This window comes from Diospyros lotus, chromosome 7 (genome assembly GCF_014633365.1).
Source record: "Diospyros lotus cultivar Yz01 chromosome 7, ASM1463336v1, whole genome shotgun sequence".
Lineage (NCBI taxonomy): Eukaryota > Viridiplantae > Streptophyta > Magnoliopsida > Ericales > Ebenaceae > Diospyros > Diospyros lotus.
In genome coordinates this window covers 28,049,022-28,067,221 of record NC_068344.1, presented here as the reverse complement: position 1 = coordinate 28,067,221, position 18,200 = coordinate 28,049,022, and the positions used below count along the sequence as shown (strand labels likewise).

General features: G+C 37.6%; 1 protein-coding gene and 1 pseudogene across 2 annotated transcripts in view; one reads left to right on the top strand and one right to left on the bottom strand.

Annotated features, from left to right (window-relative positions):
- The first annotated feature begins 1,184 nt into the window (after positions 1-1,184).
- Positions 1,185-3,528, top strand: LOC127806554 (26S proteasome non-ATPase regulatory subunit 11 homolog; annotated as a pseudogene).
- A 490-nt stretch (positions 3,529-4,018) lies between these two features.
- Positions 4,019-18,200, bottom strand: part of LOC127806798 (bifunctional aspartokinase/homoserine dehydrogenase, chloroplastic-like) — a 32,233-nt gene continuing 18,051 nt past the window's right edge. Inside the window, exons 8-18 of one of the 2 annotated variants that reach the window (XM_052344317.1) lie at positions 18,060-18,147; positions 17,871-17,984; positions 13,741-13,839; positions 12,709-12,903; positions 8,312-8,394; positions 6,621-6,846; positions 6,246-6,391; positions 5,972-6,107; positions 5,457-5,540; positions 5,279-5,371; positions 4,019-4,766 (exon numbers count right to left, since the gene is read on the bottom strand). In XM_052344317.1, the coding sequence (XP_052200277.1) occupies positions 4,521-4,766; positions 5,279-5,371; positions 5,457-5,540; positions 5,972-6,107; positions 6,246-6,391; positions 6,621-6,846; positions 8,312-8,394; positions 12,709-12,903; positions 13,741-13,839; positions 17,871-17,984; positions 18,060-18,147 (1,510 nt within the window). In that variant the 3' untranslated portion in view covers positions 4,019-4,520. The remainder of the gene's footprint in view (positions 4,767-5,278; positions 5,372-5,456; positions 5,541-5,971; positions 6,108-6,245; positions 6,392-6,620; positions 6,847-8,311; positions 8,395-12,708; positions 12,904-13,740; positions 13,840-17,870; positions 17,985-18,059; positions 18,148-18,200) is intronic. The other variant, XM_052344318.1, reaches the window with a different exon arrangement.

The window sequence follows — 18,200 nt, the reverse complement described above, 5'->3', positions numbered from 1 at the left end:
AATAAAAAAAAATATTTTAATCGCAAACATTCCTCTAGAAGCTCCAAGAACCTTAGAATTCAATTTAGATAGATAACTCCCAAATTTGGGTGGAATAATAATGTGAGAATGATGTTTTGAGCTCGTGACAAATTAGAAGCTCTAAGAAACTTAGAATTCAATTTCAAATCTGCTTTTTAATTTCACGTTGATTATTCGTAATTTGACCAGTTATTTGATTATATTATAATAAATTATTTATAATTTATAATTTTATTAAGGTTATTTATATACTTAATTAATTTAAATATAAAAATAATCTTCCAAACAATTTGCTTTGGGTAACTCACACCAAAAGTTACAAAATTTTGGTGTCTTTTGTTAAGTAGTCACTAAACTTTAATTAATTTTAAAGTGATCACAAAATTTTTAAATTTTTTTGTAATGTAATTACATTTAAAACTTTCCGATATGCTCTCGTCAGAGTTATTGCCGTTTCAATGACATGGCAATACAGTCTTCAGAGTGCTGACTGTATAAAAAAATAACCAATAAAAATGTGACAAGCCCAAATTCCCATAAACCCATTTTCTTCCCCCCTTTTTTTTCTCTCTCCTCTCTCTCTCTCTTCTTTCTTCTCGAGACTAGTGCCCTCCCTTCTTTAAATTTATTCCAAATTTAAAATTTTATCCAAATTTATTTTAAATTTCATAAATAGATAAATACATATTTAATATTTAAAAAATAAAAAAAATCTTCTAATTTTACTACTTTATCTAATTTCAAGATATATCTTTGTTTATAATAGAAGAGCTTCAATGTTTATGAAGAGATTAAACTCTAGTGCCAAATTTTATTCAATGTATATCATCTGAAGAGATCCTACTACTTTGCGATCTGCCCTCATAATTTTATTTATTTTCTGTTTCTCAAATTTTTTTCTTTACTTCAATTAAGGCAAGCAGTTTATATAAGGATTCTCAGTTGTGAAATGCTATTGTGAGATATTTTGAGTCATGATTTTCAGATTCATAATTCCGGGTACTTTTTAATATATAAATCTTCCAGTCTGAAGATGATTTTGTCCAGCTATTTTGATTGGCAGAAGCTGTGATTCTGTCCCGACTCTTCATCTAATCCAGATCTGTTATTTTCTTAATGGCTGAATATTGTACATGTTATATTATATTTGGTTTGATGCAGTGAATGTAGTAGTTAATACTATGTCTTTTACTGTTTTTCTATTTAGTCAATGGTCACAAAAATGTGAATTTCAATCACATTGTAAAGCTCAACCCACCAAAATGCCCAGACCATCCAAAGTGCTAAGCTATGGTGAGTTGGTTGTAATTTGGTAGGTTTGTAATTTGGTTGGTTGTAGTTTGGTGGTCTAACTTGAAAAACGCTTTCCCAACCATCCATTGCACAACCTAGCCCCTGATACATTTTTCTTTCATTAATGTTGGGACTGCAATACCAAAGGTTAAGAAATATATGGCTCCATTTGGTTTTGTTGAAGCTGGGAGATGTGACTATCATAATTTTGCATCATTTGGGGCATAACAATTTGTTGTGTGCAGTTTGTTTCCATGGAGGTTGGTTTTTTAATTGATTTATGCTTTCAGAACTGATTTCAGGTTGCCCAATGTTCAATTAATACATGGATTTCCTACTAGGACATGGCGCTTCTTAGAATTAGTCTATAGTTTGTATTACCTAAACAATAAGAGCATTGTTATGCACTCCTTTGTTCCCTATTTAAAAGGTAACTCTAAAACCACTTAGCATTTATCTTGTTAATGCTGGGAATAAAATACCAAAGGGGTAAAGTCAAGATTCCCTCATTTTTGTCGAAGTTAGGAGTTGCAACTATCAGATTGCATCATTGATGGGATAGAGAAATGTTTTTTCAGTTCGTTTTTTATGCTAGTTTTTGCAGAAATATACAGGCAGTCAACAACTTACCGTGTCTTCATTTAATCATTTCAAATTTGCAGAAATATATAGGCAGTCAACAACTCACCATGTCTTCATTGCATCTCCCTGCAACAACTGAGTCACTGGATCAGGCTCAAGAAGCAGAAGCACCATCTCAGGCGATCTCTATCCTTTACCGTGTACTTGAGAACCCTTCATCTTCTTCAGAAGCAATACGGATTAAAGAAAAGGCTATCTCAAATCTGTCAGACCTTCTTAGAGAAGAGAACAGAGCAGAGGAACTTAGAAGGCTTCTGACCCAACTAAGGCCTTTCTTTTCCTTGATCCCCAAAGCAAAAACTGCAAAAATTGTTCGTGGGATAATTGATGCAATAGCTAAAATACCGGGAACATCAGATCTCCAAATCTCTCTTTGCAGAGAAATGGTGCAGTGCACCCGTTCAGAGAAGCGAACTTTCCTTCGTCAACGAGTTGAGGCAAGGCTTGCCGGACTTCTGATGGAAAACAAGGAGTATCCAGAGGCACTAGCCCTCCTTTCTGGCCTAATCAAGGAAGTAAGGAGATTTGGATGATAAGCTGTTGCTTGTAGACATAGAATTATTGGAGAGCAAGCTTCATTTCTCTCTGAGAAATCTCCCTAAAGCTAAAGCTGCCCTCACTGCAGCAAGAACAGCAGCCAATGCCTGTTTATGTGCCTCCAGATCAGCAGGGTACTATAGACTTGCAGAGTGGCATTCTTCATGCTGAAGAGAAAGACTATAAAACTGCTTACAGCTATTTCTATGAAGCATTTGAAGCTTTCAACGCTCTTGAAGATCCCCGGGCAATATACAGTCTCAAATATATGCTGTTATGCAAAATCATGGTTAACCAGGCTGATGATGTTACGGGAATATTATCATCAGCCAAGGTGGGACTGCAATATCAGGGGCCAGAAGTAGATGCAATGAAAGCCGTTGCCCAGGCTCATGCACAACGCTCGCTGAAGCTCTTTGAGACTGCGCTTAGGGATTTCAAGGCCCAACTTGAGGATGATCCCATTGTCCATAGGCACCTGTCTTCTCTTTATGATGCATTGCTGGAACAGAACCTTTGCAGGTTGATTGAGCCTTTCTCAAGGGTTGAGACTGCTCACATTGCTGAGCTGATTGAACTCCCCATAGACCACGTGGAGAAGAAGCTCTCTAAAATGATCCTTGATAAGAAGTTTGCAGGGACCTTGGATCAAGGTGCTGGATGTCTCGTCATCTTTGATGATCCTAAGCCGGACGCAATCTACCCCGCCACACTGGAGACGATATCAAATATTAGCAAGGTCGTGGACAGCCTCTATGTTAGATCTGCAAAAATTATGGCATAGTTTTAGTCTTTTAGATGTCGAGTCACTCGAGTGTTGGCCACGGTACTGTGGCAGCCATTTCTAGTGAGGTCTTGATTGGTGAAATGCTTACAATTTTATCTGTCTGGAATTCATGCTGGGAAACCATGTTGGGCATTTATTTTACTTCAGACAATTGAAGTGTTGCTGCTTTACTTGGCTGAACTCGTAAACTATTGTAAATCATGTCATGTTTAGCAAACAATTTGAAACAATTTCACGGGTAAGCCATGTCTTTTGGTTCTACTTTGCTTTAAACCGGTGGGGGGTTGGTCCTATTTCAACAGTACCCTTTCCATTATTATTTCCTAATTTTATCTTTTTAATCTTTGATCTGATGTGCCCCTTCGACAAGACAACGCATGCCATAGAGGTAATATGGAGACTCAAAATTCCCACTTCCTTCACAATAAGAACATAATTTCGTTATCATATAAAATTTCTTTTTCTATTAACTAAACAGTATAAAATAACAGAAAAAAAACACTTATTTTCTGGAAGCGCCAAGGACTGTCAAACATACCATTAATATTATACAACCACACGGACTTCTTTTATTCAAAGGCAACGACTTTTATACCATATGACATGGTCCAAAAGGAAAATTAATTGACTCTTGCCAGCAATAATTTCTTTTGTCAAAGAGGGATAAGATTGAAAACTAAGTTTAAAATTATTTCAATTTGGAAAACAACTCAAGAAACCCAGTCCCCGCTATTATTTTGCAGGATAGACTGAAAAACCATAATCATTTCTTCATCTGGTCTGGTGAGAATTCAATTTAACAAAATCAGCACATCCACCTTGATCAGCCAGTAAATTTAGAAAATGGCCGAACAAAACAGCAAATGGTCAGATGTGGAGGGAAAGTACATCTGAACTGATGGAATTAGCAACTTCAGCCAAGTAGAATACAGCTTTGCTGAAAGAATTACATCCCTGATTGATCACAGTGCTGCATATACTAGAAGGTGCAAAACCTTTGAGAGTTAAGGCTTACTAGGCCATTACAAATGCTTGAAACAACGGGGCATCAGCTAATCCTAACCTTCTTTAATAAATTGATGTCAACAGAGGCTAATGCATGGATTGAGCTATATATATATATATATAATGGTTCAAGTACTCTCACCACAAGCTTGGAATGACAAAAACATGGCAGTTAGGATCCAGAAGAATAATGAACCTGCCATGGTTAGTGGGTTGGGAGCAATGTTATATTTGCTTATGAGGGGGCACCGAGATATGAGGCAAGCCGCAAAATGTCACTGAAGACTCCACCAGCTGTGACTTGGGCTCCAGCACCTGGACCGCGGACTATGAGAGGCTGATGCTTGTACCTCTCAGAGGTGATAGCGATAATGTTATCAGACCCTGACAGCTCTGCAAAAGGGTGATCTTTCTTGTATCTTCCTAATTCCACGACCCCCTTCTGATTAACCACGTCCACCACCCCGACATATCTCAGGACCTTCAAATAACACGAGATCATGACGTGGAAAAGAAAAACACGAAAACAGTAAGGCCAAAACGTTCAAAAAGGAATTGCATACAATAAAAACCACTGGTTATGTTGTTAAGACTGAAACTTCTATCCTAGCAATCAAAGCCTAATTTCCTACTTTGATCTTGAGAGCAGCAACTTGAAGCTGTTTCTGCTCAAGGAAATAGAACCATCGCCCCCATCCTTGACATTATAGATGACGAGGCTGTTGATATTCAAGCCAAACTAAAATAGAGAGATTCATGTTTCATGAAATGTTTGGTGATCCAAATTCAACTATATCCAGCTAAATCTATCTTTGGAATGTAACTTGGTTTAGGCCAAAACACAATGTATAGATCTCTCTTCGGGTCCTTACAAGGAGGATGTGGGGAGAGAAAAGGGTTGATTAAAGGGTTAGGCTGTAACTCCATTTAAATCAAAATGCTGATGCTTTTGCAAACTTGTTCAATTCAGAAATGGCATCATAGAATACTCACTTCTCCTGCATCCTCTGCAATCTGACGTTTCTTAGCCATGTCTTGGTCATATTCCTGCAGTTTCTGTAGAAATTCCTCAGCTGATGCACTACCCTGAAATGAATCATCAGAGCATCAAATCAGAGAGAAACTATGCCTCCGGCAAGCTTCTGTAGGATTCAAACAAACTATGAAGTACCCTTAACGGTTCTGGCACAAGACTTTGAACAGGGACATCTGAAAGTTCTAGCTTTAGACCAGATTCTCTGGCAAGAATTATCACCTGAAAAATGAAAACTCCTTTAATGATTGGAGGGTAATGCTGGACACTGATTGAGGATCAAAAGCATTTAACACTCTTAAATTACATTGTGATGCATCCAGTGAGTGAACATGTGTGGTGGAATAGGTATAGAAGAATTAGCTTGCTCAGCCACAAGTTTGGATGGAATAATGTGACAATGCATAAATGGAAGTCCCCATTTTTCTCTTTCCAAATTTTCCTTTTCCATTAATTTCTGCAGAAATAGCCATTTAATGTAGATTAGGTAGCTCAAAGGAGGTTATTTAATGGTCTTTTAGTCACATATCTAGCTCACTACTAAAGGGAAATCGAAGAGATCTTTATTAGTCAAAGAGCTTTATGCAGTTTGGAGCTGAGAGAGGCATTCATTGACTACCATAAGAATTACCCAAGGCAAGGTTAGCAATTACCTTTCTGGCTACATCTGTTCCAGATAGATCGTCCCTTGGATCTGGCTCAGTATAACCTGCCACTTTTGCCTCCATGACAACCTCACTAAAAGCTCTCGTGCCAATGAAGTTGTTGAAAATGTAACTCAGAGTCCCACTGCCTCAACAAATCTTGGACTCAGAAATAATAATAATAATATTAAAGCATACCTAATAGACACAAAAAATAATTTAGGAAAATGGATGGCCACATCAATCAATTTATACAGTTACTACTCACTTCTATCTGACTAACCTGAAAATACCTTCAATCCGCAATATTTTATCCCCAGTTTCTAGGAGACCCTGCAGGGTGCTAATGATTGGAAGACCAGCTCCAACAGTAGCTTCATAGAAGTAATGTGTGTAAGATTGGCGTTGTAGAGCTCTCAATCTCAAATACTGGAATATCAATAATAATCACATCATGATATGCCCAAGAGGAATTCTTTTTTTTTTTTTTTGGCTTGAAAAGAAATATCCTAAAATACATCTTCATCTTCCTTTAATAAGAGCTCACATAATTGCAGACCAAAAAACATCCAACATACAGTGGCTAATATACTAGCATTATATTATGCTCTAAATCTGCAACTGTTCTATTTGTAAAATTATGAATCCTTAATTTTACCTGATCAAGTGGTCCTGAATTTGCTTTCTTGTTTGGGGTAACTACATGAATTCCTCTCCGTAACCAGTCATAATAATGGCTTGCAATGCTAGAGTCTGCTGTACAATCTACCAACACAACATTAGGAAAAAGATGATTTCCGTGCACATTTTGGACAAATTTTACCAGGTCAGCAGCTTCCCATTTCTCCTTTTGAAGTTCTCTCCAGCTAGATAAGTCAATTCCCCTGTATGCATTGAAGATTAACAGTTATGACTCACAACCTTGGCAGAGATATCTCTAATTCCTTTATTTTATTTCTTTGTTTATTTTTATGTTGTTTAACAATATTTAACACACTGTTTTCCTTTATATATTTCTTAACCAAAAAAGTGAACAGAGGAAAAGCAATATAAGAAAGTGATAAAATTATGCCATTGAGAATAAAACCACTAACACAAAACAAAAACAAACCAACCAGCTTTTGCAACTACGGAAAGAGGATAACATGCAGATGAAACAAGAGTTCTATTCATTAGTTGCCTTACTTGACTTTCTTTAGTTTCACAAAGTCAATGCATTGGGTAACTCTGCTAATTTCTTATATTTTCCGGTCTTAAGAAGCTGGAAAACAACAGAAATAATAACTTGCCTTCCTAATATCACGAGAAAAAGAAACCTCATACATTACCAGGTCTTCCATTGCAGCAACAAAAACAGAAGAATATAATTTCCCATGATTATCAGAAACATTTATAATACTAGCATCCCATTTCTTATATTTTCCAGCCTTAAAGAAGCTGAAAAACAATAGAAATAACAACTTACCTTCCTAATATCAAAAGCAAAAGAAACTTCATACGTTACCAGGTCTTCCATTGCAGAAACAGAAACAGAAACAGAAACAGAAGAATATAATTTCCCATGACTACCAGAACCATTTGATTATCAGAAACACAGTATCCCATATGATTATCGGAATCATTTATAAAACTAGTATCCCTTAGGTCTTCTTTGTTATACTGGACTATGACCAGGCCATCTACAGTTGAAACCCTTCACCAACACCCACCACAATCATTTATCTTGATGAGATCCAATTAATTCTTTACCAATAAGATATTAATCATAACTTTTTAATTTAGAAATCTCAAAACCAGCAACTCTTCTGGTCCCTTTGGCTAAACAGGGAAGCTCTAACCAAATCCCTATGCATTCCAGAGTAAAATTTACCCCAGACAAGGCAAATCACGGCCTTCACCAGTGCTGCCTGGAAATTTATCCTTCTGGTACCAAGAAAGAAAACAATATGCAGTAACCCACATCCATAAAACAATTAGCTTGTGAACATCTCATGATCTATTAAGATATTCTACTAGTAGAACATGGATTTTTGTTGTTCCCTATCTGGAAGAGATGGCAGTTAACAATTCAACACATTCTATTTGTAAGATTTAGCAAGCGAGCACTTGCCTATCTCCAGATCAAATTGTATGCAAAACAATCACTAAACAGTTTATTTCATCAGACATAAATCCCTAAACAAGCAACTACCATCACCAGGTAAAGATTCAATTTCATTCTACTTGGCACAAATGTTTTTCCCTGACTAGAAAACCAAGGAATCATATGTGTCAGCCATCCATTCAGATAGAAAATACTTGATGATTTCCACTTGTTTGAAGGAAAAATTACTATAAAGTCAAGCTTACTTGTCACTCAAAAGCATTCTCCTTGAGCCAGTGATACCCATAACACGCAAATCAATGTTAAACTTTTCCTTGAGGACTGCAGCCTGCCAAGTAAAATATAGACATCATAACCAGAATAAAAAATGAGTTACCCACAAGCTTCATGAGCTTAATGTCAAAGCTTTCTAGTACCAGGGACAGGGTAATCTTCATTTGCAATTACAAATTAATGCAGAAAGGTAAACCCAGGTAACAAAGTTCCTGCTTATTCCAGAAATATTGCACCTTTAATGGTCCATCTTCCTAATTATTGTACTTGCTGAGAATTGCCAAAACCTGACCCCCAATGCATTCAAGTATTTTAGAACCATTTCAGATCATGATAATTTCAATCTAATGACGTCGCTTTTCTCCTTGACAACACTCTCTGACTTCATTGACTGAACTACATCTTCATATCAGTTCAATGAAACTTCACTGAGGAAGATGGCTTGTTATTTCACAACCTCTTCATCAACTATTTAGTAGACAACAGAATCATCCTCAATAAAATGTTCAAGTTAACATCTATTCATTTGGTTAGCAAGATCGGGGTTAGTTGCTAGAAATTGACTGGAAATTAGAAGTTGTTCAGATTCAATTGAGTGCTTACCTGGATCAGTGAGGTTCTAGGAATCTTCTTGGCTAGGTAGATTTTGTTGATGGGCTTGTTTCCTCCAGAAATAAGTCAAACACTCTCTATTCCCAAGTCTGTTTGGTCCCTGTTGTCACTCAACATTTCTTAGATCTTCCTCCTACATGGGTTCATCAAAATTTGCTGAATTATAAAAACCATTAGCAGCCTCTCCTTTTGCCCTCAAATCATCAGTAGTTTCTCCACGTTCTCCCCTCAAATTAACAGTAGTATCAGTCCATTGCATGGACACCTTTTCCTGTCCCTTGGGACTGATGTTCTCCCCCTGAAGAGGTGAGATGTTGGACTGAAAATAAGCCTCATCCTCTCTAAATGTGACATCCATACTGACAAAGAACTTTCGGGTAGGTGGATGGTAGCACTTGTACCTTTTTCTATGTAGCAGAATATCCAATGAATATACATTTGAGAGCTCGAGAGTCTAATTTGCTAATTGTAGGAGAGTGGTTTCGTACATGGCAGGTGCAACCAAACACCTTGAGAGGGATAGTATAGGAAGAAACTCCTATTAGAAGTTCCAAAGGTGTTTTGAAATTGAGAGTTGTAAGTGACATCCTATTAAAACAGTAGTAAGAACTACATCACCCCAGTAAACTTTGGGAACATGCATAGCAAAGAGCATAGACCTGGCGACTCCCAAAAGATGTCTACTTTTCCTTTTTGCTACACCATTTTGAGTAAGGGTATCAACACACAACTGGTTTGGTGCATGATTCCTTGATCTTGGAGATAGTCTTAGAAAGTTGTATCCTTATATTCTAAGCCATTATCACTTCTAAGAATTTGGATTTTTGTATTGAACTGAGTAGTTATCATCTTGTGAAATGACTTGAAACAATGATTAGCCTCACTTTTATGTGTCATAAGATAAACCCAAGTTGTTTGACTAAAACAATCTATAAAGGTAATGAACCAACTGTATCCAGCAAGAGTTTTAACCTTACTAGATCCCGAAACATCTGAATGGACAATCATGAAAGGCTTAGGACTCCTTTTATTAAATGCAGGGCAACTATTTATTGTGTGTTTACCAAACTCACAAGCTTCACAAAATATACTAGCATTACTACATTGTTTACTCATACTAGGAATAATCTTCCCTATCACTGAAAAAGAAGGATGACCTAATTTTTTATGCCACTACATTATCTCCTTTTCAGTTGAGGTTAGTTGGTTAACCTTTAGGGCTTGGTCTTCAGGCTAAGAGAATGTTTTATTGTCTAGCAAATACAAGCCATCAACCAGTGTACCAGAGCTAACCGTTTTCCCTATGCTCACCTCTTGGAAAACACAATGGGTAGGAAAAAATGTAATTTTATAGTTTAAGGAATTTGTGATAGAACATATAACAGATAACAAGTTATTTGCAAAATTAGGAACATGAAGAACATATAACAGGTTGAAGTTTTTGTTGCAATTAATAGTCCCTTTTCTAGAAATAGAAGAGAGAGTACCATTTGCAATTCTAACATTTTTCCTGTCGGAACATGGGGTGTAAGTCAAGTAGAAATTAGATAAACCAGTCATGTGGGCTGAAGCCCCAGAATCTATGATCCATGTTGGTTGTTCTATAGAATTTGAAGAAAAGAATGTTGTAACAGTACCTTGAGTTGGAGCACTACCAATTGTACCTGCTTGGGCATAGTGTGATGTAGAAGGGATAATTGAGTCCATTTTCATTCTATTCATCAGCTGCTGTATGAAAACTAGTTCTTCCCTTAAGAAACTAGTCTTTTCAGGTTCTGGTTGTGGCCCCCCATCAGGTTGGACAGCTTCTGACATGTGACCTTGATGACGTCCCTTCTGCCTTTTATCCTTTCTCTTAGTAGGTCTACCATGTAAAGACCAGCAAGTCTCCTTTGTATGCCTAGGTTTTCCACAATATTCACACCTTAGCTAATTCTCATTGATACTTCCATGGCTAGTAAGGGTTCTATCAAGTGATGGTTTCACCATCATGGCTGATTTGTTTATTGCAGCAAGCTAGAGCATAACACCCATTCTGCTCTTTTCTTGATGAACATAGGAATAAGCTTGCTTCAAGGTAGGAAAAAGGCTCCCTTCCTAATATCTGAACCCTTATTTGGTCAAACTCTATATTTAATCCAGCTAAAAAATCAAGCACCCTCTCTTTATCAATCATTTTTTGGATCTTAGAAGCATCATTAGAACATTCTGCCTGAAAATCTTGATAAAAATCCAACTCTTGCCATAGACTGTTTAATTCAGCATAATATTGAGAAATTGACCGTTCACCTTGTTCAGTTTCATGTATCTTTTTTTGGATCTCGTAAATTTGTGCATCATGTCCGACTTGAGAGTAGGTTTGTGATGCAGCATTCCAGATCTTCCCTCCTATATCTAGCAGTAGATACCCCTTGGCAATGTTTGGCTGCATTGAATTGATCAGCCAAGACATCACAAGGGAGTTCTCGATCTCCCATTGTCGAGCTTGTACATCTCCAGCAGCAAGTCTTTGAGTTTTCATGCCAATGATGTAGTCTTCTAATCCTCAAGCTTTGATGAACAATTTGCAGGAGCAGGACCAGGCTAGATAGTTACTGCCATCTAGTTTCACTGGACTAATAAGCAAGGATAGATTATCGAAAGGAATTGTAGTTTTAGGCCCCTCAGTAGACACCACAGCCCCTGTAATACTAGATGATCTAACCTCCTCTTGAGACATTTTCGCTCAAACTATTGTCTTTTTTGTGCCTAACCTAGTTGTGACTGAACTATTATACCATGTAAAAATAACAACAACTAGGTTTTGAAACTGTAAGCAAAGACACCTTGCCTCTTTGGATTATACTCTATTTATAACATCATAATTTGCAGCGTAGGAATGTTAAATAAAAGAAAAGAACTTATAACTCATATACAAAAGTCATCATTGATTGTCTCTATAGAATCTACCATTTATAGTCAATGTTTACAGCTGTAACAACTATCTTGCCAGCCCCCTTTGATTGCCTCCATAGAATCTGTCATTTACGGTCAATGTTTACAATTACAGCTATAACAGCTGTCTTGTAAGCCCTCTTTGATCCTGAGATTTCAACAGTTACACATTCGAAAACATGCATCTATCATTTACTCAAATGAAAAGGTTGTTGGACTTAGCTTAGGAGCGCCTCTAGCACTATGAATTGAGGCCTAAGCCTAGATCCAAGACCGACGGACCACTAGCCTGGGGCCATGTAGACCCTGGGTAAAGTCTAACTTAAATCTACTATTACACAAAAGACTTAAAAACATAATGAAAAGGTTTAAATGCCTGACCTGAGCCCAGGTCACAAGACCCTGAGTTAGAATACCCCTGGGGTGGACCTGACATTGGGCTTGAATGCCTGCAGTCCCATTACAGTCCATGGGCCCTATTCCTGGTCAATACATGTTGGTCCCTGCTGGTTGGGATTTTGATGATTTAGATTGAGATGATTTATATTCTAGTTTGCTTCATCTATTCATTAACCACTTTATATGATACTAAATCCACTTAATTTTAGTTCTTGCAGTTCAGACTACATGAGAATCCAGAAATTAACTTGATTTTCTATACATAAGAGGATAATTCCAGTTCTACCTAATACGTTGACATTATTTCTACTCATTATCATGAACCGTACAAGAATAAGAAAAAACACGAATTGTCTGGAATTGAACATATCCCATAGACAGAAATATACCAATCATATCAAATTCTATAGTAGACAGAATGTACCTGATCCTTGAGCTGGTCGAGCAAGGTGCCACCAATCAGTCCAGGACCAATAATACCCATCGCTATCATGGTTCTAGAGAGATAAAATCTTGAGTGGACAGCCCTAAGAGCCCTCACACAGTCTTCTTGTTTGAGAACCACGGTGATATTATACTCTGAGCAACCTTGGGCTATAGCACGGACATTAATATTAGCCTGCAGTTTATTAACTATTCATTAAATTTTAAAGATATTGTGTCATCAAGGGGAAAAGGAAAGATAAAACACACTCACAAGCTACCCCCAAGAGGGCTGCAAATGAATAGGGCATGCAAATGGCTCAATTAGGGCATATTCAAGCTTGTTCATTTAGTTAATAAACAAGCATGAGTTGGATTTTAAGCTCATTTAGTAAATGAGTCGAGTTTGAGCTTTACTCAGCTCATTTAAGCTCATGAACAAGCGTTTGTAGCTCATCTATAGGCTCGTTCTAAAAGAATGTATTTTTTACAGCTTATATTTTTTTTTGTTGTACTAGTTTACCATTCAAATCTTAAATATATACTAATTTTGTCTTCCACTAATTTAAAGTACATATTAATATATTAATTTAAACAAGTTTTAAATTTAGACCTCATGAAAAGTCTCGTTTGAAACTTTCAATATAAATGAGAGAAACCTGAGTCAAGCCTGAGATGAGGCCTCTACATGAGCTCAGCTTGAGCCTAGCAAAATTCTGAACAACGAGCGTGTGCCTCAAATTCGAGCTTGAAATTAGCCCAAGCCCAAGCCCGGAAATTATTAACAAACAAGCCTGAGCCTATAAAAGCTTGGCTCTGCTCAGCCTATTTTCAGCCCTAGAAACAACCATGTATCAAATGTGCAGGAAGATTAATTCAGAAATGCACTGATAACAAGCCAACATTGGGTTACCGCGTTCCCTTTCGCATGCATCTTGATCACAATGCAGAACTAATGAAGAGGGTAAGAGTAGCCCTAAACATGAAAATGCAGTTGACGATGATGTTAATTTCCAGAAACAACTTTGCCAACCTTTGCAAGTGCATCAAAAAGTGTAGCACTGACTCCTGGAGTACTTGCCATTTTCTGACCCACTGCTGCCAAAATGCTACAGTTTGGAATAACTGCAACCTGAGAAGCTGAAACTAGTTAAGATGGGAACAAATGAACACTAAAATTTTATCAGACTATACATGAGAACAAGCTAATATATGTGCCCAAAAAATCACAGAGATAAAAGGAAGATCAGATGCTGTAAATCTAAAAAGCAGTAAGCTACCTGACGCAACGTGTAGCGCGAGTGTAAAGAAAACACACCAAAATAAATTCTTGAAAGAACAAACTTCAATGGCCGAAGCTTGGCTTTCAAGAAGACGCAAAAACAAGACTGTTTTGCTAAGAAAACCCAAATAAGTTGCTGAAATTTGATTAAGAAAAACTTGATTATAAACTCTAGATCCTAGGCATATTTATAGTATTTGGCTAATCCAAATCCATCTAATATTTGGAAAACAAAATCCAACTGGAATCCTAATAGAAATAAATCATAAATAAAAGTTAACTGGAATCCTAATAAAAATAAAACCCTAATCAAACATGAAGTAGAATCTTAAATCAAGTAGAAACATGAAGTAGAATCCTAAATCAAGTAGAAATATAAAGTAGAATCCTAAATCAAGTAGAATTCTAAAACTTAAGAAGTATTAAAATAACATTATGGCACTACTATTTTGGTGATACTGTTCCGGTTTGGTTGGGTCGGCCTTGGGCCGAGTCTTGATTGGTGACCGCATCACTACCAGATTGGTCTATGTCAACAAAATACAGATTCTCAACATGTAGGTGGATAGGCTTGAAAGTGAAGTCACAATCATATTGCTTTTGCATCTAACAGGGCCATACACAGAATTATATGCTAAATTCTGTCAAAATGCACTTTCAAGAGAAAACAAAACAAAGAAAAACATAAAGGGAAAAATCTTAGAAAGCTGGAGGGGTATGATTAATTATGTTAGAAGATTAAAAGGATAAGAAAGAAGATGCATACATGTGAAAGGATAAGCAGCAAGTTAAACTCCTAGATGAAAGAGGAAAAGGACAGAGATAATCTCGGGATTAGCTAAAGGAAGTTCAAAGTCATTCTAATCTAGAATTGTAAAATAGATAAGTTGATAGTTGTTGTTATCTATTGCTAAAAGTAAGGAGATTTTGCAGGAGATTTTTTAGGAATTGTTTGTATATAAGTTTCTCGAGTTAATGGAATAGTTTATGGGTGGAAAGAGTTAATTTCCCTTACATAATTGGTATCAAAGCCACGTTCTTGTGGCACTTGTTTTTTTGTCTCCAACCACTTGAAGGTGTCTTAAGCCTACAAGATGGCAGAAAAAGTCTCAGCCAGTGAGACTACTACCACCAATCCTCCAACCATGAAGGATTCTCATGTTCCAACAGCCATTGAAAGTCATGCACTCCAGATCACACAACACAAGCTGAATGATATCAATTTTAGAGAATGGTTCTAATCAGTCTTGCTAGTTGTTCAAGGAAAAGGGAAGGAAGGCTACTTAACCGGTGCTATTTCCAAGCCAAATTCAGAATCAACAAATTATGGCATATGGGAGGCTGAGAATGCCATTATTATGGCTTGGTAGGTCAATTAAATGGAACCAAAGATTGGAAGAACCTACCAATTTTACAAGACAAATTGTGAGATTTAGAAGGCAGTCCAAGAAATCTATTCAAACCTAGAGAATACAGCCCAATGCTTCCAAATTAGATCTCTCATTCGAACCACAAGACAAGGTACAAATTCAGTTACTGAATATTTTAATACCTTAACAGAATTGTAGCAAGAGATGGATCTATTTTATGAGATTACATGTGAGTGCTCTGCTGATGGTAGAAAATATGATAAGATGGTGGAAAATGAGAGTGTTTTTGACTTCCTACATGACCTAAACTTAGACCTAGATGAGGTAAGAGGCAGACTACTTGAGACAAAACCCTTCCCATCTATAAGAGAAGTATTTGCCAAGTTAGAAGAGAAGAAAGTAGGAAGAAAATGATGTTTTCTAATTCAGGACATTCCAGCCATGAAGCATATTCTCTAGCCTTAGCCCTGAACAATTTCTGAGGAAAAACACCTATTTCAGTTAAAGGAGAGACTCCCAAAGAGAAACAGTGGTGTAACCACCGCAATAGGCCTTACCACACTAAAGAAATCTGTTGGAAAATTCATGGAAGGCCAACAAATTGGAAGCCAAGGAATCAAAGGAAGGGAGGACAATCAACTTATATGGCTGAAGCTGAGAAAGGGAATTCCACAAACTTCACTTTAACAACAAATCAACTAGAGGCTTTACAGCAATTGTTAAGCCAAACAAAGGTGCCTAAATCTGAAAATTCAGATAACTCTAATTCGACGGTATCCTTGGCAAGAAAAGGTAATGCTACATACTCACTTATCTCTCAAAAGTTTCCTACAAGCTGTTGGATCATAGATACTGGAGCCTCAGACCATATGACAAGTTCTCTAAGAATGCTATCTAATTATGAACCTTTTGATCAACACATTAATGTTGTTATGCTGATGGCACAATATCCTTAGGAAAAGGAACAGCTAGGGTAGTAGGTTTAACCCTCAAATCCATACTATATGCAACAGATTTGAAGTGCAATCTGATTTCAGTTAGCAGACTAACTAATGATCAAGGCTGTATGGTGACATTTTTTCAATCCTACTGTGTTTTTCAGGACCTTCCCTTCTATGCACTCAATTTCTCAATAAAATGGGGCCGTCCCTCTTGCATGGGGGGAAGTCAGGAGCCATCCTTACCGTATTCTGGCACGTAAACATGAGCATAAACTGCTGCATCTGCGCCCCCATGTCCTCTTGTAGCCTTGTCATAGACCCTTTCAGCCTCTGCTCCATCCCTTCCAACGAACCTTCCAGCTTGCGATCCATCGCTAAGATCGCCTCATGGTTCCTTTCCCCTCGAATCTCCAGATGGTCGATCCTTCCCTGGAATTCGGACACAGTTGAGCTGACTTGCTGCAACTGTGTCTCAGAATTCTTCACGTGGGTTCCTTCTGCCATTACACCAAGTTGACAGCCTAGGCCAAGAACTGATGCTCTAATACCAAGATTGTCATGGCCTGGCCTGACAATGTTCTATCTCCCAATTCCAATATGAATTAGGAGAACCCAATACCCGATCAGGAAGCAGTAACAGAGAGAAAAGAAGAGTGGGAGCAATCAAAGGGAAGAACGAAAGAAAGAATAGAGAGAGGGAGTTAAGAGAGAACTGAGAATTGGAGGGGAGAACAATAGGGATTATGATTTTCATTCATACCGTTTCCCTCGTTTGTGTGGACAGATATACCCCCAGCGTCTAGGAGGAGAGATTCTCCTGCCAGGCGAGCCCTACTCCCATAACAAACTTGAGATTCTCTAACCATCTTTGCACATGGCAGTAACCACCTCCTTCTAGAACTTACAGCAGTAAAAATAAAAGGCTATTACTACCTAAGGTACTACAGCAACAGAACAGTAAATAGCAACACAAATAACAAACAGCAGAAAATTTAAAAAAATAGGCTCGGGGGGCTCTTCTCGTGACACCTGCTATATGATTTCTCCATTGAAAAATCAAATGAATAGGAAAGTTTCTCACTGCCTGTGAGGTTCTCCTAAAGACTCTTCTTATAAAGAAACTGTCCCTTCATTCGTAACTTTAATTTCCACCTCACTAAACTTGATAAAGGCGACCTGGTTCCAAAAGCACTAGGATTTTTGCTGCATTAAAAAAATTACGACTTCCTCTGTCAAACTATTGCAGCAATTCATAAGAATCCACACGTCCCCCCTGCCCCCCCGCCCCAGCAGGGTGCTTCTATGGGGAGAGAGAGAGAGAGATCCCTTATCGGTTACAAAAGATGCAAGCAACATGAAAGCAATCAGGCCATGACTGACCATACACCATTATCACTGTATCTTCAATCACAATTCTTCACGATCAAGAGAAAAGCCTTTAAAGATTTGGTGTGTATTACCAGTTAACAAGCAGAACTATAGGAAAGCCAAGAACCATGATCCACAAAAATTAACAATTTAGAATTGCTAGATTAAACAAAAACTTTTGATTCTACCAAAATTAGAACACCTGAGAAAGACGCCCAGCATCCAAAGCTTGATGAAATCTAGACTCCAGGGCTGCAGCAACAGCTTTTACTTCCTTCTCAGGGACGGCAAAGCACACAGAATGCTCACTGCTAGCCTGCAGTAGATACAATAACTATTATCTAACTTTCTCAAAAGAAATAAATTGACAGGTGTCGGAGGATGGAGATACCTGAGATATCATGATAACATTTGCTCCTACATCTTTCACCGCGGCAAATATCGCACTAGCTGTACCAGGGACGCCAGCCATTCCAGTTCTGCAAAGAGAATGTGCAAGGCACATCTTCAATGGGAAAGGAAGTAAACGAGA